Below are 23409 nucleotides of genomic sequence, written 5' to 3' on the forward strand. Positions count from 1 at the left end.
TACAACGCTAATCCGAATCTGCCCAAATGTTTGGATAAAAGATAATCCGAAATCAAAACCTTCCCATTGTATACTTACAAAAACATTGCAAATGGAAGTGATAAAAATGTGCTTTTTATTCAAATTTCCAAATTTGGTTAACGTTTCTTGTCTAATCAAACGTTTTACTGAAGTAAAAACATGTCAAAGTTATTGAGTAAGAGAAGTATTGAACAATCGGTTTCTTTTTTAATCTTTTTTCTAAACCGAATGAATACAAGTTTCAGTTTTTTAATCACACAACGAACAACTTGCTAAAATGATTTCTTCGATTAACTTTAAGCCTTCAAACTGTTACAATAGAAGGAGCAAAATATCTGTCAAAACAATCATAAACAAAGCATCACTACAAAAGTTGCAGTAAATTATCAAAATATATTTTAGATCAAATATATTTTACATATTACTAAGAGAGCGCTTTCCTTAATAGTCTAGTAAAATTATGATTTGACCTGGGCAAAATTGCTTCATAAGCGATTGAAGTGGTATTCTACTCATCAAATGTCGCTTTACAACATATCCAAAATCCGACAGAATCCATCCATGGGAAAGTGACTAAAATCAGAATTTAAAATGGCGGCTTTTCCCAACATTGGACAAATTGAAAAAAACCCTATTTCACATGCATTTGTTATGCACATTTTTCGAGATATTGACTTAGGACCACCGCCTGTATTTATTGGGTGGTTAGTACTTCATTTTGATACGGAACATGTTTTTGGCCGCCATCTTGGATCCGCCATATTGGACATACATAATTTTTTTTTCAATGCAATGATAGTGTTGTGACACATCATTACCAACTACATTTTTACACCGATTTAAATGCCGAAATCCGTTTTTTAAATATCTTTATTCATTTAGAAGATATATTCAAACGAAAACTCTCCACCATACATTTCTTATGGACGTTTCGTAGTTTGATAATTGTTTTAACATTATGTTTCTTATATCTCCAGTTCTTATTGACGCTTGTAGTTCGTTCTAGGCTTAAAATATTCAGTAATGTAAGGGCTTTCATTTGAGCTCTTGGTCATTAAAATCAGACGAGTTGAAGACCAGCAACAAACCTCAGAACAATATTAAATTTAACTTTTTAGAAATATATATATTGCATTGAAAAAAATTATGTATGTCCAATATGGCGGATCCAAGATGGCGGCCAAAAACATGTTCCCTATCAAAATGAAGTACTAACCACCCAATAAATACAGGCGGTGGTCCTAAGTCAATATCTCGAAAAATGTTTATAACAAATGCATGTAAAATATGTTTTTTTCAATTTGTCCAATGTTGGGAAAAGCCGCCATTTTAAACTCTGATTTTAGTCACTTTCCAATGGATGGATTTTGTCGGATTTTGGATATGTTATAAAGCAACATTTTCTGAGTTGAATACCACTTAAATCGCTTGTGAAGCAATTTTTCCCAGGTTTAAGGGTAATTTGTCTTAGTTTGACTGGACTATAACAATAGAACCGTAATTGATTGACAGCAAGAAAACACTTTTTTTTAAATCAACAGAAGTACAGTAGAAAACAACCAAGAACGGAGATAACAAACACCTAGGACGAGGTTTAAATGCAATTTCGCAATCAGCAAACAGCAATTTAACAAATGACCGAGCCACAGTTAATTGTTTTAGCCACACAATCTTAACTGTGGCCAGTGTCACAGTCGCAGACCATACCCGACTATCAATACACTAGTGGCATTTAAATAGGTATTTCACCATCGATCTCACTCAAATCATAGGCAAAAATAATTAAATTTATTTCTTTTTGTCTGTCTATGCTCAAATGTAGACTGAATTTTAACCAATGGTGATATGGTACACATACGTAAGTTGACTAATTAATTTGTTTTAATTAATCTGTTTCTTTAGGTATTTTGTATTATCGTACCCAAATACTATAATTTTTCCATTGATCTTAATAAAAAATAAGATTTTACCCTTTTAGTGATTTTTATATGGTGTACCCCAATGCACGTATTGGGTATCCATATTTTAATCAAGATATCATATTTTACAAAGTTACAAACTTGGCAAATTTCTTTATTTCATACTAAGCTATTAATATTTTACTACAAAAAAAAAAAAAAAAAACACACTGTATAAGTTTCCTTGTAGCAGCAAACCTAGGTACTCGTTAAACCTAATGTTATTTAAATAGATTTAATTGAAAATAACTTAATTCGGACAAATATAAATTCGCTTAGTCGGCAGGTTTGCTGCGGCGGGGGTATTAAAGTTTCAGACACAACTTGTAACAGAAACTTAAACGTTAGTCCCGGGAAGATATTAAACAAGAATCTATTAAACTGGAGCCCAGCGTGGCGGATCACAATCCAATTTACTTAGGTTTATGTTTTAGACCATCGTGATTGACTTTAACCCGGGCGTATTGGTCAACGATTACTGAATAGAGAGCCAGTTAAACTGTTAGCTTTGTTTACAACTAAACGTTCGCATAGGTAAATGTATAGTTTGAACGTGAACAATATAACGCTACTTGGTCACGTATTTTGTACCCGTGAGAAGATTCGTCGAATAGTTCAGACCTTAAAGTTATTGATTGTAGTTTGCAGTGGGATCTGAGTTTGTCAAAATTTTAAATTTCATACAAAAATGAAAAAAAAATGTAAGAAAAAAGTAGCCTAAGCAAAATTTACAAATGTAAAACAACGCTTTAAAATCTGTTAACGCTTACCTTAAATGGATTATTATGAATTAAATGAAATAAAAAATGAAATGAAAGGAAAAATCCTTTGTTTATTCATGCAAAGTTAGTGCAATATGGCTCTTTCTTACACATAATCTGAATATTAAAAAATGCATAAATTACAAATTACTATACAGTATAAAATGATGATAACTCTAAAACATAAGTTGGTTGAATTCTCTAACTAATGAACCCGTTTGAGTTACGATCAATACGGAATAAGTTTTTTTCTATGATCAAAATAAAATTATTTCTGCCACTAAACTTGGGGAAGGATTTCAAAGCAATAAAACTCTAACGCTAAACGATTTTTTTCAATAAGTCAAAAAATAAACGCATAGCTCTACAATATTCTTTACGTCTAGTATCTTGTACGTGAGTAAATTATTACAACTTTCCCAATTTAAGTTGCAGTGACTTTCGATCGGTTAAGCGTACAAAATATTCGTCAACTTAGATTTGTCGTCTTCAAAATGAAAAATTCTAAATTCCGCATTTATAAAAGATCAATACACAAATCAAAATTGACCAACAGTGGTTCACGTAACACATACAATAAAAAAACCAAGAAAACCACAGCTTTACACGATTAACTGGTCTTTGACGTTTGAAATATGTGTCCCAGGTTATCCAAGAAGTTCTCAGCAAAATATTTGCGGGCGTCCGAGGATAGATCGCAATGGAAGGACACGAGACAGGTCCTTATTCAACGTCACCGTCCCCGGGGGAAACTGCCCCAATTCCCTTCTTTATCTGGAAACGTCTTCAACGGATTATTTATTTAACAAAAAATCGCTTTGGAGGTAATCATGTACAGTGAGGTCCTTAAGTAGTGATTTATTGGTGCACGCCAATATTCGTGCAAACTATTATGTTAGTAATTGTCGCGTAGTGTAAATGCATGAATTTAATTTTGATTACTAAAAGTCTAAAAAGATGGGTCGTAAAAAAGTGGTATACTTAACGTCAATGAACCAATGCAATGTCATATTGTGAAGGCGGTCTATTTATTATTCGAAATAATTTGATTGAATTTTCGCCATGAGAAACAATTCAAATCGAGTTTAAACAAGGCCCCACTAGAAAAACAGGCCATGCTGCAGCACGGGCAGCGCATTTTTTCTAGTGGGGCCTTGGTTTAAACCCCCACTTGTTCAATTACTATCTTTGGCAATGTAATTCATTTTTACTTAATCTTGAGACGGATTACAAAAGTACATTTTACTGAGTTTGGAAAATTGGACTACGGTTCCTCTCATGGCTGGAAGAAGACATTCTATACTACTGATCATCATTAACTCTGTACATGATTAATACAGAGGTACCGTAGTACAAACTTGATTAAATGATTTTAAACAATACTGTTTGACAATATAAAGACTGTACGCATAATCGCAATCTAGAAATAAATAAGTAAATAAACTCCTGCATACAAAATACACAATTTATAACTTTTACAACACGACTTCAGTTCATGTTCAGCCAATGTAATCGTCCCTATTAAACAGTGCGGGGAGGGGACAGGGTACAATTCCAATGATACACTCCATTTCTAAAGCTCTACTTAGGTAATCCTTCGTTATTGGTTTGTCTTGGAACATTTAACTTTCAACTTCGAAGCTTAACACACATTACGCTTCAAATAACTATTTAGTTTCGAACACGGGTTTTATTAGTTTTCTATTTGACTTTACTAGATCGGAAAGACGTTTTTAAGTGACGTGTATAGTAAAGTTTTGTGTAAATAAAATCCAAGCCCATTTCGAGTTAAATTATAGCTTGATGTACAAACCTATTAATAAAAGACAAGTTTCTGATTACTTTCATGCCTTAATACGGTAAAACTGACGACGCGGGATTTCAAAATAAACTATTTAGGTACTTAAAAAATTTAGACACTCACAAATGCTATAATTGAATTTGTCATATGAATAAATAAATACAATCTACATAAGGATAAAATGGAAGACATCGTACTTCATTTAGAACATCCCACATGGATATTAGCGAATAATATATTGAATTCTTCATCTAAACACAACTTATGAGTGAACATGTATATTTTCAAGTCTTTTAAGAAAAAAAAGAGAACATTTTACCGTGCACACATTATTGGATCGGTATAACGAGTACAGGTCGTTTACACAACTATAAAATATTGAAAAATTGAAATACTCAAGTTAGAACCCACAGTTACAGAACAGCACAAGGTGGAGAGAAATTAAAGTCACACGAATGAATTTTAAAACAAAATCATTTCTCCCTCATAAAATATAATTAATTAAATGTATCAACTTTAAAAGGAGCGTTGTATAAACAAATTAACTCCTTCAAATCGACAATTCGTGACTGGCCGACAACGTTGCATGTAATTTCATAACCCGAGTAAACTTTTCGTGCAGCCATTCCGACTGTGGCCCTTAAACGTAATAACACACAGTAAACACCGGGTTATACTACGGTTTACAACTCAATAATGAAATTAAACTACGTGCAAAAGTCGCGTACAAAAGTATAAACTGTGAATTATACAGATATGTGTCGAGTTAAGTTTTATGTAGTGCCGCATTGCTGGCAAGAGAAATAATGTGCTAGAATCGCTGCTCATAAATAGTTTTAGTTTTATGGTATGGGCACAGAAAACGTACACGTTTTCTGTGGTATGGGTGATTATAGTATAAGTTTGGATAGTAAAATGTACTTAAATGCAGACAAATGAAAGACCAAGACTAGTTTTTTAACTTGAAATGGACATACAATTATCCTAATGTATACATTTGATACAATTTCTTCAACTAAATAACTACATCTGGTATACAAATTTCTAAATAATGAAATAAATGGAAAAATTAAGGTTTTAAAATTCCTTTTACCTACAACAACTCTATCGAAATTTTAGGCATTGTGCTTAAAACTAAAAAAAAAAAAAAAAAATGGAACATAAATTTCGTCTTCTAGTAAGTACGTGGTTGGCTACTATTAAAAACATTTAACTCTATTTTTCTCTGGTCGCAATATTTAGGGGGTTTGAGGGGAAGTCCCTCACTACTTTTTTGCATAATAATTATGCTACAGCTGATTGAAATTTTGGTAAACCTCAGCTGTGGAACTATCATTTTAAAGTAGAACCAAGTGGAGGGAATTCATTTCTTCCCCTAAAACTGCTTAAATTTTGTGACATTTGTTTCATACGCCTTGGTGGCTAGTTTCATTTTTATCACAAGGGATCACATCAAGAACTACTTTTCTTTAATTTGAGGCTTATGATAAATAGTAAAACCACCAGAAAATAAAAGTATACACAAAATTTCAAAGTAATCTCTAAACCACAACGTCGGGCTGTAATTTATAACGCAAACAAAAACATTGAAAAATGTGATAAAACCAAAACTGCGAATATTTTCATCGCGCGCCTGCCGCTTGACAGGGCCCCATATTGATGGAGTTTCTCGCAGGGCGCCATGGAAATGGAAATATGAGTAATGATCTCGGTCAACGTAATGTCGGAGACAAGGTCGGATAAAACTGCGACCAATCGAAGCGGAACATCTGCTCGGTTGACAACTCACAAATGTTCCGATAATGTTAGAATACAATCAATTAGTTTTGTTTTTAGTTGATAAAAATGTTGTTTAAGGTTGGTATAATTTGTTTCTGTGCATTTACCCGGTCGCGTAAGCCAGAGGTCTGTGCGTTGTTTAAAACGTATCCAACAAAGCAAGGGGCGAGCCGGTACAGTACAAGAGTGATAAGTACATAGGATATTGATAATTATGGTTGCTTCCTAAAAAGGACCGATTCTGGGCCAAATTAATGTTTCTTAACAAGTAAATGTTAGACGTTTGGACCGTTCTGCTCCCTTTATAGCCTTATAGCGAATGTCCCATAGGAAATAAGCTATTACCGTAGGTCTCATGGTAAGACCAGGACCCGGGACCGATTTACTTTTTCGTTTTGAGATCCCCAGAGGCCAAAACATGATAAGTTTAAATTCATATACAGGGTGAATTTTAAATGAGTTCCACCCTACTTTTTTCTTCATTTCTTAAAATATCAACTTCGGACCACGTCAGATCATTGTACTGTAGTAATTACTTCATTTTGACAGGGTAAACATTTTTGGCCGCCATCTTGGATCCGCCATATTGGATACAAATTTTTTTTTCAAATGTAAAGGTAGGGTTGTGACCCATTGTTTCAAACTAGAATTTTACGCTGATTACAATGCCGCAATTAGTTTTTGAAAATCTTGATCCGTTCTAAAGTTATGAGGACGTTTTATAACTTTATTTTTAGCCCATTTTAACATTGTGCATTTACAAACTAAGACCCTAATCTCAAAATAGTGCTAGATAAAGATAAGTATACACAACCATTCATTGTCGACCTATTATCACTTGGTTATGACGGATGTATTTTTTTCGGCCGCCATCTTGAATCTGCCATTTGAAATGTGATAAATTAATTTAAATATGAAGGTGGTGTTGTGACCCATCATTTTGAACTACTTTTTTATGCTGAACTCAATGCCGCAATCCGTTTTTGTCTCTAAGGCTTTCTTGATGAAATATTAAACTTATCTTACTTAAATTTCCAATATTTCAAAAAAACAAATATGAAAATGCAAAACGGATTGCGGCATTGAATTCAGCATAAAAAAGTAGTCTAAAATGATGGGTCACAACACCACCTTCATATTTAAATTAATTTGTCACATTTCAAAATGGCAGATCCAAGATGGCGGCCGAAAAAAATACATCCATCATAATCAAGTGATAATAGGTCAACAATGAATGGTGGTGTATACTTATCTTTATCTAGCACTATTTTGAGATTATGGTCTTAGTTTTTAAATGCACAATGTTAAAATGGGCTAAAAATACAGTTATAAAAAGTCCTCATAACTTTAGAACGAATCAAGATTTTTAAAAACTAATTGCGGCATTGTAATCAGCGTAAAATTCTAGTTTGAAACAATGGGTCACAACCCTACCTTAACATTTGAAAAAAAAAAGTTGTATCAAATATGGCGGATCCAAGATGGCGGCCAAAAATGTTTACCCAGTCAAAATAAAGTACTTACTACACTACAATGATCTGACGTGGTCCGAAGTTGATATCTTAAGAAATGTAGAAAAAAGTAGGAGGGGAACTCATTTAAAATTCACCCTATGTATATTTATCTCCGTTGGCGTTAGCACGTTAACTTGATCAAAAATGATCCGATTTTGATGAAATTTTATTTAAACGTGTGAACTGACATTTATTCGAACGAGTTCGCGAACCAGCATGGTCGGACTATGGGAACAGGTGGCTAAAGGGGGTATTATGGGGTAAAAATTGGGTTTAGCCAATTTTTCACTCTGAAAATATAAGATTTTGCAATTTCTTTCCAAACCATTTTGTAGGGCTTAAAAAAACAAATCATTTAGTATATTGAAGCGTTGTTGTATGCCTAATGGTTACGGGAAAAATCCAAAAAAGCGTAAATTTGAAATTGTTATGTTATTCTTATGGAGAATAAATAAACTTTTGTACAGTAGCTTGCTTGTCTATGGAAATATTTTAATGAAATTTGGAGAATGTGTTTACTTCATACTAGGCTATTAATATTTCAATAAAAAACACACCTTATTGTCTCCCCTTGAGCAGCAAACCTAAGTACTCATTATAATTAATAAGATCAATATAATAATAATATAATTGATAGGAAATAAATCTGTCAATTCTATGTGAATAATTTAGTGGAATTCCAGCCAGGTAGATGAAAATTCGCTTAATCTGCAGGTTTGCTGCGGCGGGGGTATTTCAATATTAAAAAAGATGGAGCCACGCTTAACGTTAGAAAAATGTAGGCTATGTAAATTACAAATACGGTGTTACAATATCATCCCACGCTGCAACACCAATCCTTGCAACGTCCGATACAGTTTACCTAACGCCCCTTTAACGATTGTTATTCGAACCATCGACTTGAGATTTTAACGGCTTCACGGACAATTACCTCATAACACGAGGGGCTGCACCAAACAGGATCTGGGGCTTAGGTGATTACCTAACAGGCTTCCACTGACTTAGCATACTCTTATAAACACTACACTCTACAGTGGAATTGTCATCAGTTTGGGTCAACAGTGTATAATGGATTTGACTTGTCGATACAGTATACCAAAGCGTAGATAAAAATAATTAAATACAGACTCACAGTCGTGCTGCGGTTATCATAGGTTCTGGCGCACACCGCTGGGAGCACCATGTAATTACGGCGTACGCACTACGTAACTACACGGCGCTCCCAGCGGTGTGCGCCAGAACCTATGGTAACCGCAGCACCGCGGACAGTCTGTATTTAATTCTTGTTGTCTATGATCATAGAAAATCAGATAAACGATCTGTAATGGAACTAGTTATTGGTATGTGTCAATTAAAAATTTTCCTTTGACTGTGTAAAAGGTTGACGCGACGAAGCGATATTTGAATCGTTGTACATGCATAGTTAGTACCTAAATTGTCTTCGGATTGTCCTTAACGTTGGTTCACTATCGCAGCGTATTTAATTGCTTTTAATGGGTATTTAATTAACTCATTACAGCGAAATAGTGTTTCATTGATTTGTCTACCACACTAAGGGAAATTTAACTCACATACATTATCATTCGGCAATAGAATACACTATGGTACGAATAACTATTGAATGTTATGTTATTAGGAGAAATAATGACAGGGACACTTTGGATCTTGAACTGATAGGAATAAGATAAGCGTATTTTTTTTAACTCCGTTAGCCTATCGAAAATTGAATTTTTGACCATTGCCTGGATTTTTACAAATTTCATAGAATCTCCCTCGGCATCATGCATTATTAATATTAGTTACTAACCGAGTATTTAAACGTTAATAAATTATAACATTTATAAGCATAACATGTGCAAATGAATATAACAAAATTAGAGCTCAATGTTTATAGAACTATGAACTCAGGTATTCATATGTAAATCACAAACGAGCACGAGGAATTGAATATGTTGATCGTGTTGCTTTGCGATTTTCACTGTTTACATCGAATAGACACACATAAATGTGAAAATATCTAAAATATAATTTCGATCATAACCATTTCATTGAAAACAAATTAACCAAAATAAACAACAGAAAAATTAAAAAAAAAATCGTCCCGTAAATTTTCTTTACAACGGAGAAAGGCTTACAATGAAGGTAAGCGAATTAGAAAATAATCAAAACTCTTTCAAATTTTACAGCGGCTTAGAAAAACAGGATTTGCACGACGTGACCGACTGAAAATAATAGGATTAATCGTCGGCCAAGTGCTAGGTAATTACTTTTGCAAGGAGGTGTGTTGGGCAGGGGGCTCTTTCCGCCCCCCTCACCCCCCAACAGATATCAGCTGATCAATATAGCCTACATCCACCTGTTCCTCGTTCGCGGGACTGGCCCGGCCGCCTCCCGGTTACTGCTCTCGTGTAGCTCGAAATCGAGCGTAGTTTTGGTGAATTTAATCAAAATTACTCATACTGTAGGTATACTGATATACAAGTTTTAAAATGTAAATACACATTTTTAATGGTTGAAACAGCGACTTAATTATCAAAGCTGATTAGGAGCGAGTAAATCTGTGGCATGGAATCAAGCATAACACTTAATGAACAATTGATGTTGACTACTTCTTTGAATAATTTAGGATACAGATTTATAAACCTGCTATTGACGATCTAAAGTGCAACAGTGAGCTATTAAATTAAATCAACTTGTAAAAGCATACACGTGAAGTTGATGAACCCATCACATACTTTTAAAACACAACACGCATACACTACACGTCTATTAGTAAAACTGTGTACTGTATACATTCAATAATCGTCATCTTTAAACTTGGTTATAATATTAGTGATCAGTAGCAAAATCACTTATTTAATAATTTTGTTTTTTTATTGAAGTAGTTTGTGTTAATGAAAAATAGGAAACTAAACTGAGATCTTTCCCAGAAGTTTAATAAAACTTTAAATTAGACTGAGTTCCAATTACTGTATAAAACTAGACTATACAATTTTCATGCTCGTGTCGTTTTAATAGGTCAATGAGTCAATGGTCAATATCCATTTGCGGCAATTTAGTGATATTAAACTGACCAGTTGTACTGTCATGTACTGAAATGTGAAAGTTCCATCGCAGTAATGGACAGCAACAAATTACGACATTGTGATGGCCTGAAGTACTGTAGGCACTTTTATACATATTGCAACAATGAGGTATGCATTTTCAGCAAATTGCAAGTTTCTGACAATCAAAACTCTCAATGACAAATTGCATTACTTATAAACTAGAGGCTGGTGAATTTTAAGGAATGCAAATGTACAAACACTAACAAAGAAATCGCAACTTTGTTATGTTGACGTACTTATTTGTTATATTTTGCAACATTATATAACTACAACACTAATGTATGTATCCAGGCTTTAAAAATCACGGGAACAGGTATTACTAAGTCATATTTTATTTAACATAATATTTTTTTACTTGGTTCAATTAATTGATCGCCGTGATATCAAAACATCAACAGATTTTTCAGGGCAACTTATTATTTATTCTAAATCATCTTACAAAAAAAATTAATAAATGAACCATACATTATTAACAAATCGCAGTTATATTAACAACCTCGTTGAATCAATACTGAGAACAGACTGACATTTTTCATGGTTGAAGCAACACATGGAACCATCACGGAATATTTGAATTCAAATACCCTGGCTAAAATAGTCTTATAAATTTGAAATAAAAACTTCACCAATATTTCTGAATTTTTAATTTCATGATGCCTTTCGCCAGCTATGCTGGCATCATCAGACACATCACAAAGGTAAAGTTTTTATTTCAAATTTATATTAATTCCAATATTACCAGTTCTTCTTGAAGAAAAATAGTCTTAATTCACCACACATGTACGCCTAACGTTTGTATCTTTGCGTCAAAAAGTAGTCGGCTGATTAAAATTCCAAGACTAGGCACGAGATCCAACACACAAACACGTGTTGCGGACCTACACACAACTGTTGTATATTTGGCCATCCTAAACAACAACACAGCGCCTCCCACGTGGTCTACCTTTCATCTCTTTATCTTCCCCAGCTAATCCAAGGTATTCACCTCATTCCTCGCAATTCCACGCGGCAACATTGTTTATGCATCAATTACCGGGTTGGTCCGGTAAAAGAGTAACATGGTGTAATCTGAATAAAAAAATGTGGATTTACATTCCTAACCAGTGGTCGTAGATTACATGCAAATTATACATGCAAATTATGTACAAAACATACGTTATACAATTGTCACAAGTATGAAAAGACCCCGCGATGGTTTAAATATTTCACTATTTTCTTAAATATGCAAACAATAGAATTAACATTTTTGTTGACTCAGATAATTTAGAACTGAGTAGGCCTACTTAGTGAAATTACGGAATGCGGATGAAAATCTACTGTACTATAAAATTATAGACGATATAATTGTACACTAATGGTGTTACATCACAGTTTTATGTCAAAAGAGTTAACAAGTAACCTGCATTATGTGCAAATTTTTGTTAAACGAAGCAGACGTGAGAAATTTCTAATTGTTTTCCAACTCCATAAATGTCACAGTGTTTCTATATTAAATTTAATGTATCAGTATTAGGCACAACAGAATATGGATTAAACAGAAAACAAATTAAGTACCCGAAAAGGGTGAATCCTTTCTTGTTTGTTTCGCTTATATAGATCAAAACACTGGCGAGAGATACGACGAGTGCCCCCTTGAGCAGTCTCTTGTCTGGGACTTGATGTGGTCACGGCCTCAACTGGTAGATAATATCTACACCCCCATCTACCCCCCACCTCCTCGTACTGCTCTTAAACTACCCTCTCGAGCCTAAGTCTTGTATAGTCAAAGTGTGCTTTTTATGATTATGCAAAGTTTAAGATATCTTACATTGTGCTCCCCAAACAGTTCCAAAAATGCTAAGGAAAAAATGAAAAAAACTTTTTGCATGAAAATATAGTTGTTTAGAAATAATTTGGTACATATTTGGATTCGAATACGGGAAAGAGTAACTACAATGTATTTTAATTTTTCTGTGAAATAAACCCTACAAATCACGAAAAAATAGTGTTGGGAATTTGAAATTGTTTTTCGGAATTTGAATTTAGGTTTAAAGAAATCAATGGTTTACGTTCAGCCAATCGGGGTTAAAATAATAATAGTTTGAGAATAGTCTATTTGAGATTAGCTGCCCCTAACACACAACGTAATAAAAACTCACCCAAAAATAAGCAAACATCGTAAAACTCTAAATACAGTATATCAATTTTTTCAGTTTTTTCAAATAACTTCACGACTACAAATCGTATTAAAAAAATTTTAAGTCTAAAACCCACAGGGGAAAACATAATAATGCATCAAGGGAAACATAAAATGAAAAAGTTAAACAAATTACAGGTGATTAACAAAAGTAATGCATCAAAAGACGCGAAATGAAAATAATGGTTTTAAATGACGAATATTAAACGGTAAAGGTTAAAGAGGGGCCGTCAACTCTGATGTTAAGCAGAAAAGAAAGTTTAACAAGGGAATCAGTCGGTTAGCGTATCGCTAACGTCACTCAGGCTTTGTTTAATTGTCTACCAACAACACCAAACAACACGAAACGCCGCGTCATGCTTATCCGCCGGTATTTACATTGCCAGCGTGAGCGTAAATACCGACCGATGTTAACTTTAGTATACGTAGCATGTGTTTGTCGGGCACTGTGTATTGATGAAATAAGCCAATATAAACAATTAGGCCACAGTTAAAAGTGTAAATAACACCAAAGGTTGTGGAATCTACAATATTAAATCTGTGGTAATACACGTACAAGCATTAGGTAATAGATAACGCTCCCTCCTTTACTTACTAAATCCTTGACCGGGATTATTCCTTTTCACACCATCATCCATCAAAGGTTAATGTAATGGAACTTTTATATAAGTGTAAAATACTACATCTGTAGACGGATAGAAATTAAGAGGAATATTAATTTCCATTTTTGTATCGTATTTACACTACAAATTAGTTTATACTCTCAATAGGAGGTCTAACTCATAAACTCTTTTGACACAAATTCTGATATTAGCAATACCATTGAAGAATTTTAAAGGCGTAATGATTATTCCATCAATAATGTTATAGTACAATGGATTTTCATCCGCACTCGGTAATTTCAACGTAAAATTACTACGGAAACCTAACGCCTATTACGGTACTTGTGACAAACAAACGATTAAATTTCACAATGAATAAGGGAAATATTTTAAGGTGTATTCATTTTCGGCCACATTATTTATCTCAAACATTGTAGGCCCTTAACGATCAGTACTTATTTTGTGTAATGACGTCATTTTCAGCGAAATATTACACATTTTTCCATCTTTTAAGGTACCAAAAATAAACTATAACATGAAGATAAACTGTGTTCAAACATAAAAGAAGAAGAGATTTCAAAAGTATTATACTTTCATAATTTATTCCCGACAACGCGTAATAAGCAGCGACTAACAAGGCGTTTCAGCACCTTATTTCTCACAATGTTCGTTCTCCATAACAGAGCTGAGCAACACCTAATCACGTCAAAGTTCATATTTCACTTTGGTAAACGAGAGATTCGTCTCTAAACGTGCTGAAGGAAATGAGGCGAGAGATAATAAATTGTCGCGCCCTCTAGTTGCGATAGCGGGGATGAACGTATGCCCGGTCTGAAACGATCGTCGTTTAGTAAACAATTTTTTACATGTATAAATTAGTGATTCTATTCTAAAAATGTATCAAATATGTGACCGATTTAAATTGGGAAGCTTAAAACATCGAGCATGTACAATATACTATCTTTGTTTTTGGTTTTTTTTAATCATGGTTATATGATAACAAAATATGAGAGAACAGAAGAAAATTCCTTAAGCAGTTTTACTGAAAATCGGCCATTCATTTGTACACTAAAATTGTACGAAAAGTGTTTATGGTGAACAGTCAAGTCAAGCATTCACCACATAACCCCTACAAAAATTTACACAATCGTTTACTGCCGCTGTTGTGTTCACAGTATACACGACACAAAACGCACAACACTGCTCATGTGTAGTTGATAGCGATTAATTTATTCGATATTGTCAATCATCCCACGTAAGCCTTCATGGGTGTTTCTAATCATATCTGATCACATAGGCTTAATTACTTATTTACACTCTGAGCGAACTATTTTTATTCAAATTCAATATCCTGAATGAAAGAGCAGGTCCACACACAATGATTAAAGAATGCTAGAGTGCTAATGGTACCATTACCGTCCAAGGAGGCTTATCTAACTATTTACGTAGATTTTTTTGATTACCAATAATAGTGAAGCTCAGAAAAAGAGCTTAAGTAAAAAATTTGAAGTGGTCGTTGTTTACGAAAAAATTAATTTCTACCATGTACAAGAAATCAATATTAACACTAATTTTCAATCGACAATAACGGCTTTTATTGTTACAACAGAAACCATCAGACACTGTAAAAAAACTGATTTGCCTAATTTGATCGATGATACAATTACACGTTGTTCCTAAATGCCAAATCAACACGTTATAAATTACAAAACCCTCGCTCATAAACAGCTTCCACCGGTAATCTGTTGCCAAACGCAGACTTGCTCAAAATTAATCTTTTTGCGAGCGAAGAAAAATTTCGCCGAGATTAATAGCGGCGCGGAGGACGCTGCCAACTGTTCGGGCCTAATGAACCAATTACGAGAAATCTGTGACGTACGGGAATAGCGAAAAATGAGGTAAAAGTACACGGCCAGACTTGTCATTAATTAATGATGAGTACAGGAGAACAGGGTAAAAACATTAATTGCAACCTCATAGCTTTTTTCGTGTTTAATCAACTGTATAAACCAAGAGTTATCGACATTCATGGAGATTGTACAATACGACCACTTTAACACAAAACGATCTACATAAGAGGCTTAAAAGTTGTGGGACATTTCACATACAGCGGAACCTCAATGAGAAGACCCTCCATAACAAGTGGCCTTTACAACAAAAGTGATTTTCAACCGATGATTTCATACGACCCTATATTATTGCAAACCGTGATAATAAGCCATATTCGATTATCCCTATGAGTTTGTTATCAAGGTTTTACTTAACTTTTCAAAATTATTCAAAAAAATGTGTTAAATCTTAATTAGAATATTTTATCCCTGAAAACGAGTGATTGAATGCACAAAGGCGGGTCCCGGACCACTTCGTCTCCTGATTCACATCCAAATCTGCAAGACCGCGACAGAGATGACTAATTGTGTTTACTCTGTGAGCCAAGACCTAGCTCAACACGTCTGTACATCATGTACCACAGGGATCAACCACCTCTGCGACCCCAAGTAATTTGAAACCAACTATTTAACCAGGGGAACACTTGGGATTGGCTTTTTATTGTAGATTTTATTTTATAATGCTAAAAAACTCTGAGAAGTCTTTTTGCCCACCAAAAACAAAATTCCTCCGGAAATTGACATTTTCAAGGACTATTGAAACTTTCTAGCCAATTTTAATTTGATTTATACTGTATCTGTAAACACTTCCTAGAATACGCAACACTCTACTGAAGAATAAAAACTCACCAATACAATCTAGTTTCTAAACTAAATTATTGCTTTTGGAGAAATCTATTAAAGTTAAACTGTGACAATGGGGCATTGAGATTGGACAGCATTACGTTGTCTACAATCACTCTAAAGCACTGAAGTAATTCAAAGTCTATAACTAGATGTTGGCTTAGTTTGCACGTAGTATATTATTGCTACACTAGAAACACCAGTCTGTATAAACGAATTGCAATTTTGGTACAAACTGAACTATAACTGTGAAACGTGAAACCCACGGAATGTAACCCCACAAATAATATTTCTTATGAAGGGAAACGTTTGGTTGTAACATTAGAAACTGATCGATGATACTTGGAAGTTAGTATAAGCGCGAACCGAATTAATTCTCCACTAATTCATTGAAAACTTAATAGCAATACCACACCGATTCTTGTCCAATAAAACATGACATATAAGCATTACCACAATTCAACTACAACCATCTGGACCAGTTTATAGCAGCTAAATGTCAAGTCGACCGGAGAGTGCAGTGTTTCAAAAAACTAGGAAAAGGGGAATTGTGTTGGGGGAGGGGGTCGGGGCACGCATCCAAAATCGTTCATCTTGTGAGTCAACATTGCAGCATTGCGATGAGTCAAGACACGACAAAAAACGCGGGGTTTGAAAACTTAAATCGTCGTCTTTACGATTCAATTACAGTTAAAGTTAATAATTATCAACTGAACTCGATTTCTAAATACAATTATTGTTAGGGACGAATAAGTAGGCTACATACGTGGTACGCGTATATAATTAAAATTACAAATAGAATAGAAAAAATACAATCGTCAAATTAATATTTTACAATATGGCTAAGATTCGTTACTTAGAACGAGATGAGAACATTTCATCCAGGAACAGATATTGTATTACAAAGTGGTGAGACAATTGATTGACGTAAAAGCTATGTTGTAAACAATTATAATATTTATTGCAAGCCACAGTCAACTGTCATGTTTTAATTTAATACGCAATTTGGAAATTCCAGTGTATATTTTTAAGTCGACTAATATTACAACTTCTACCAGGACTTACGCAATAAGCGAACTTGAAGCTCAGTTTCTACCTAGATGGACGGGAGACGTTTTTACTTCCATTATCAAGTTTTCCAACATCCGACATAAAAGCAAATACGTCCGCGGCTTGACTTTTATACAAATTAAAAGTTTCCGAAACCAATTACATCAAAGGAGCGCTCCGTTATTTTGGGTTGAGTTTTGTCTGAACAATTAATGGCAAATGGTTGGATTGTTTACAGCTCATTTCGCAATTAGTTCAATGCTAAATTTAATGGAAAATTATTTTTTATGAAAAATAGCCTTGTTCTCCATTTTTAATTTATCAAAAATCAGGAGAAGGCGTAGTTTTACTCGTACGTAGAGACAAATTTTTTCAAACAATAGTGTGTGAAAAATCTCCATTATTAAACGTTGCCTCTATAACAAAGCATTTTAGAAGAGAAATGCATTTTAAAAAGCTTTACAATTTGTTAACTCTTCCTAAAAACCTCAAAACACTCTTTGGATAGGAAAAAAATTGCCAATAAATACAACGTACACGATAGACATCCAGGAATGTAATAGTTTTCTTCGATCGATTTACTGAACAAATATCCAACAAAATATAAATAGAAAACACAAGATAAGAGAAACATAGAAGAAATTACAACTAGTGTACCTGTTGCTCGAATTCGAGCAATTGCTAAGAATTACAGGCGTTATTTTTAAACGAATAACAGTCATAATTTTCAACATTTCTTGTAAATATCTTATCATTTTTCAAAAGCCGATCTTGTGTTTTAGTGTTTTCCACAAATAGCCTTACTCATAGCCACATTAGGTTTTCCATAATAACCAATATAAATTAAAAAAAAACATTATTTATAATGCCTCTCCTTGGTTGTGTTCTATGACTTTCCTATGTTTCCATAATTTGCAAATCGGCTCTTTTAGTGATTACTAAGAAACGCAGCACCGTGTTAATTCAGTTTTCTTTTTAGTATATCAATTTATCCAGGTTCTCTCACTTTTTCCATTGTAATATTTACGCCAACCCAAATTCAAATAGTTAATATCTCATTTCAACCAAATAAGTAAATGTTTGTAGCAAACTGTTAAATTAATTAGCAAACTCACTGACTGTTTAAAATTAACATATGTTATTCTTCTCACTTTTAATTTCTGACAACAGCTGGAGTTTCATAACAATTTTTGTCTCCCATGTTAATCTTGTGGCGAAATACAAACCTTTAAAGGCCCCAGGGCCTCACTCTCTAATTATTTCCCTAAAAAGAAAGTTTCCTGCACAACTTCACGTTACGCTCTTTTCAATGACACCAAAAACATGTCAATTGGTTTAGTAGTTTCGGAGGAGTAATTGTCACAAAAAACCTGCTTGCGTATTAAATAAGTATAGATACCGAAAACTTTTGCAAATCAGTGCAACAGCATTACTAGTTCTTAAAAAAAGGTTAACTAAACGATAGGATTCAAACATCTAATATCCTACTATTTATGTAATCGGTTGGATCTTACCATGTCCGATTTTATGTAAGTGCATTAAAGGATATTCAACCATAGCTTGGACGCCGTTCTTCTTGAAGATAACGATCCTCTGCACCTGGCCAATGGGCGAGCAGATCGTGTGTAGAACGTGCTGCAACAAACAAAAAGAGCAAATTAGTTTCATGACATACGGCAGAAGTAACATTTGTCAATCGTACTACATACTACACACTGTTAACTAAACAATTTTTATCTCCAAAGGAAAATACGATAAAGACATTTCTTTATGTATTCTTTTTTACAGAACACACACATTTTATCTTGCAGAGGTAAAAAAAATGTACTTTGACTTGTCACTTGCAAAACACTACATTGCCGCATACAAAAGTTTTAATGGATTGTTGAAACGGCGACTAGGTCAACCCATATGAATGTGCATCGTGCATCCATGTGATGCGGGAATTTGCATGCAATTGCATTTGAACGTCATAGATTTAAAATTATTCTCCTGTTGATGACATACAACAATGATACCTTATTAAAGCAAGTGAACTCGTCAAATGAAATAAAATTGCTAAAAAGTTACCCAAAGGCATTGCAAACCGTTAACCGATGAAATGGTCCATTGCAAGGCTTTTCTGTAATAGAACAGATCAACTGGTTACTGACGAAAATGTCGGTTAAAAATCCTATTATACACTATCGGAAAGTACATTAATAGTGTCATCGCATCGAAACGTTCTCTACAATAATGTAACTACTGTAGAAGTGAGGGAAACATTGCATATACAAACAACCAAGTAATATTCACATAGATTTATTAATATGGGGAATTAAAATCCATTGTTTATAAACAGTACGCGATGGTGACCTGTCAACAATTCTCCCTTTAAACTGTACCTACCTTCGAAATTAACAAATTTAAATAATTCTGACCTCTACGGCTGGAAGAGAGCCACGAAGTATTACAAAGTCGACTGTAGGTTGTGGGAGATTGCAATCAATTGAAATCCACAAGTAGGAGCGGGCGCGGCTGGAAGAGAGCCACGAAGTATTACAAAGTCGGCTGTAGGTTGTGGGAGATTGCAATCAATTGAAATCCACAAGTAGGAGCGGGCGCGGCTGGAAGAGAGCCACGAAGTATTACAAAGTCGGCTGTAGGTTGTGGGAGATTGCAATCAATTGAAATCCACAAGTAGGAGCGGGCGCGGCTGGAAGAGAGCCACGAAGTATTACAAAGTCGGCTGTAGGTTGTGGGAGATTGCAATCAATTGAAATCCACAAGTAGGAGCGGGCGCGGCTGGAAGAGAGCCACGAAGTATTACAAAGTCGGCTGTAGGTTGTGGGAGATTGCAATCAATTGAAATCCACAAGTAGGAGCGGGCGCGGCTGGAAGAGAGCCACGAAGTATTACAAAGTCGACTGTAGGTTGTGGGAGATTGCAATCAATTGAAATCCACAAGTAGGAGCGGGCGCGGCTGGAAGAGAGCCACGAAGTATTACAAAGTCGACTGTAGGTTGTGGGAGATTGCAATCAATTGAAATCCACAAGTAGGAGCGGGCGCGGCTGGAAGAGAGCCACGAAGTATTACAAAGTCGGCTGTAGGTTGTGGGAGATTGCAATCAATTGAAATCCACAAGTAGGAGCGGGCGCGTGACTGGGAGATGTTAGGAGTTTCAATATTTTATACGTAATGTATTACTTGGTGGCAGATTGTGCACGGAACACAACACTGTAATGGAGAGAACTAATGTAAACCAATGATTTGTTACTGAACCAGAACTAACAGAGAGAAGGTACTACATGTTAATATTTAATTCATCCTTTATGCGTGTGTTGTGCAACGCACGGTACTAAATTTTTCGTTCACGTTCATGATTGTGAAGGATAACTATTTAAATTTTAGCTTATGGACGTTTCCTTTGCTACACTAAGTTTCGTGAGGCAAGGCAACTCCTACCGTATTCAAGTGACTATTAATATCTACACCTACCTAAACCTTACCTAACCTAACATGTCCATGATTTATTCATTTTTTCGTCCAGGCCAGCACCGTACTGATTAGTAGGCTATAATTGTGTTCTATTTTAGATTCACTGTGTTTAGTTTTTTTAGCATACTGTTTTTTGGGTTAAGTAATATATTTAATGTAATTTAATGCGTGGAAAAACATTAGTTAGGTTTAATAAAATTTAGGTTAGATGGATAGGTAGAGTATTATACATCGCTTGGTTGGATAGATTAATTAGGTAGTTGAAAATATGAGTTTCCGTACCTCGCCAAAAACCATAGATTAAAAACAATAATGTCAACGCCTTTATGCAGAAACGTAGAGAGGACTCAGCTTAAAATGCCCATAAACTACAATAAGAGAAAAGTTACTCAATAAAGAAACATATAAATACCAGTGGAACCTCAAGACTCTAAGCAGGGCAGATTCAGAACCCACTGTACTGCAATTGTGAAATATGTTTTTACATTATTGTCTGACCTGTTTTCAACCAAGGCGGAGTTATTTCTGATGCATTGTACTTATTTTATAAGCGTCTTTATTTTACATTATTTAGAAATAACTAAAAAAAAAACAAAAAAACATTACAGATGCAAAATATTCCAATGCCAACAACGTATTCAGATCAAATTACAATACATTTCTTATATTTTATTGGTTAATGTAACAAACATAAGTGACCCTTTTTGGAACATCTCATAGTTGAGTGCAGAATTGTGTCACCATATTGGTAATAAACGCCTTTCCATCGAATGAACCAAAAAGAAGACATAAAACTCTTTGCGCTCCATGGCTAAAACACAGTTTAGCGAATTGAGAAAAGTCAATTTAAACAATGCCATCGAAAGAAGGCTAATCTTGTTATTCATTACTTATAGCCATCCTAAATTGGTTATTCAGACCCTTGATTATAAAATGACTATGTTAAGCAAGCATTCTCTGAATCGAAATTGCAATTTTCAATTAGTAAAGTAGGATTTAGTAATGATTCTCTTCTATGCAAACGATTAGTAATCAAACAATTTCTCAAGTTTTTAACAACAATTAGGCTATGTATTTATTAGATAGCAACTTTTCAATGAAAACTGTAAATCGTAATTTAAATTTCACCATACGTATTGACTAGTTTGGATCCGCAAAAAAAAAAAAAACAGCTAAAAAGTAAACCAGAATTGGTTAGAAATAATGAGTTAAAAGAATTTTATAAATGCAAATCCCATCTATTACCATACGATTTTTATAAAAGAAACCTTTAAATTCAACGTCTCGGTACGAATATCGGAGCTGACGTCACAAAGTGAGGGTCGCACAGCGGGGGGCGGGTGAAGGGGGGGGAGGGTATTTATGTAGGGTAGTTAGTGGTTAAACTTTGAAATCCAAGTCTTGTGGTCTCCGCTAATTAAATACTTGTTCAGTATTAAATATTAAAATTGCAGGTGGTCTCAGAACTTTAATACAAGTTTTTATCCGGTAATGTACAAAAAATTGTAGTTCAAAGTTATAACTGTAACTTAAACAAGTTACAGAATAAACATAGACTAACTAGAATATTTTGCGATTTTTGTAGTTTCAAGTTACCGTACTGTAGTAAATAAACTTTGTTTGACACTTTTAAAATCTTAATCCTTGTCAAAGAATATTTATATTAGATCAAGTAATAGACCAAACAACTGTCACAATTTGCATATTTTAGATACAATGTATTTACATTGACGTAGACATTACGTTTCTAAGCAAATACTTTTTACCCAATTTAAATTGGGACTCAAGATCTTAAATTGTTAGGCCTAATAAAAGGTTGAAGATGCAGGTTTAAGTCAAAATATGTGTTAATAATAGAGAAAGTGATATAAGTTTTTCTGTCATATACTGAGAAGCACACAAATTAACTGTAAAAATTCTATCGGCTGCAAAAAGAGGCGAACAAAAAAGACCATTCTAAGGATCGTAGTTTTGCTCTGACCCATGGACCCTCAATTGAAACCATGAGTTTAACTAAATTTACATATTAAAAATACGATAAAAGGTACAGATAAAGTAAAATTTTATACTAAAAGCCGCATAATAAATTTTAATAAGAAAGTTTTCCCCCGAAAAATCCGAAATTAAAACGACACCATTTTTGTAAACATAAAAAAATATATATAAAAACAATAAACCTTCAACCAAGTCGTGTGCCGAGACTGTATGCTCGGTACAATGTTTTTGCTAATCACTCGTAATGGAGAAGCTGTCGTCCGGTGACAGCGACGTCTCATCATTTGTCACGAGATGTGTTTTGTGATTCCTCCTTCTCCGCACAAACACAACAAGACACAAACAGACTGTGAGTGACGATCTATCCAGCTGAGATGAACCACCTGGCCCTTGTTGTTATAGTTACACAGTTCCTAGCCAACGCAATATCTAGGG

At 34.3% G+C, this 23409-nt stretch overlaps 1 protein-coding gene across 5 annotated transcripts in view; it reads right to left on the bottom strand.

Moving 5' to 3' along the window:
- LOC128999855 (heterogeneous nuclear ribonucleoprotein L-like) overlaps positions 1-23409 on the bottom strand; it is a 225008-nt gene that overhangs the window by 48630 nt on the left and 152969 nt on the right. For all 5 annotated transcript variants that reach the window (XM_054426571.1, XM_054426570.1, XM_054426573.1 and 2 more), the window contains one exon: positions 19051-19136. In XM_054426571.1, coding sequence (XP_054282546.1) covers positions 19051-19136 — 86 coding nt within the window. The remainder of the gene's footprint in view (positions 1-19050; positions 19137-23409) is intronic.

This window comes from Macrosteles quadrilineatus, unplaced genomic scaffold (assembly GCF_028750875.1).
Source record: "Macrosteles quadrilineatus isolate MER2022 unplaced genomic scaffold, UCM_ALF_1.0 Scaffold_8__2_contigs__length_117827958, whole genome shotgun sequence".
NCBI lineage: Eukaryota > Metazoa > Arthropoda > Insecta > Hemiptera > Cicadellidae > Macrosteles > Macrosteles quadrilineatus.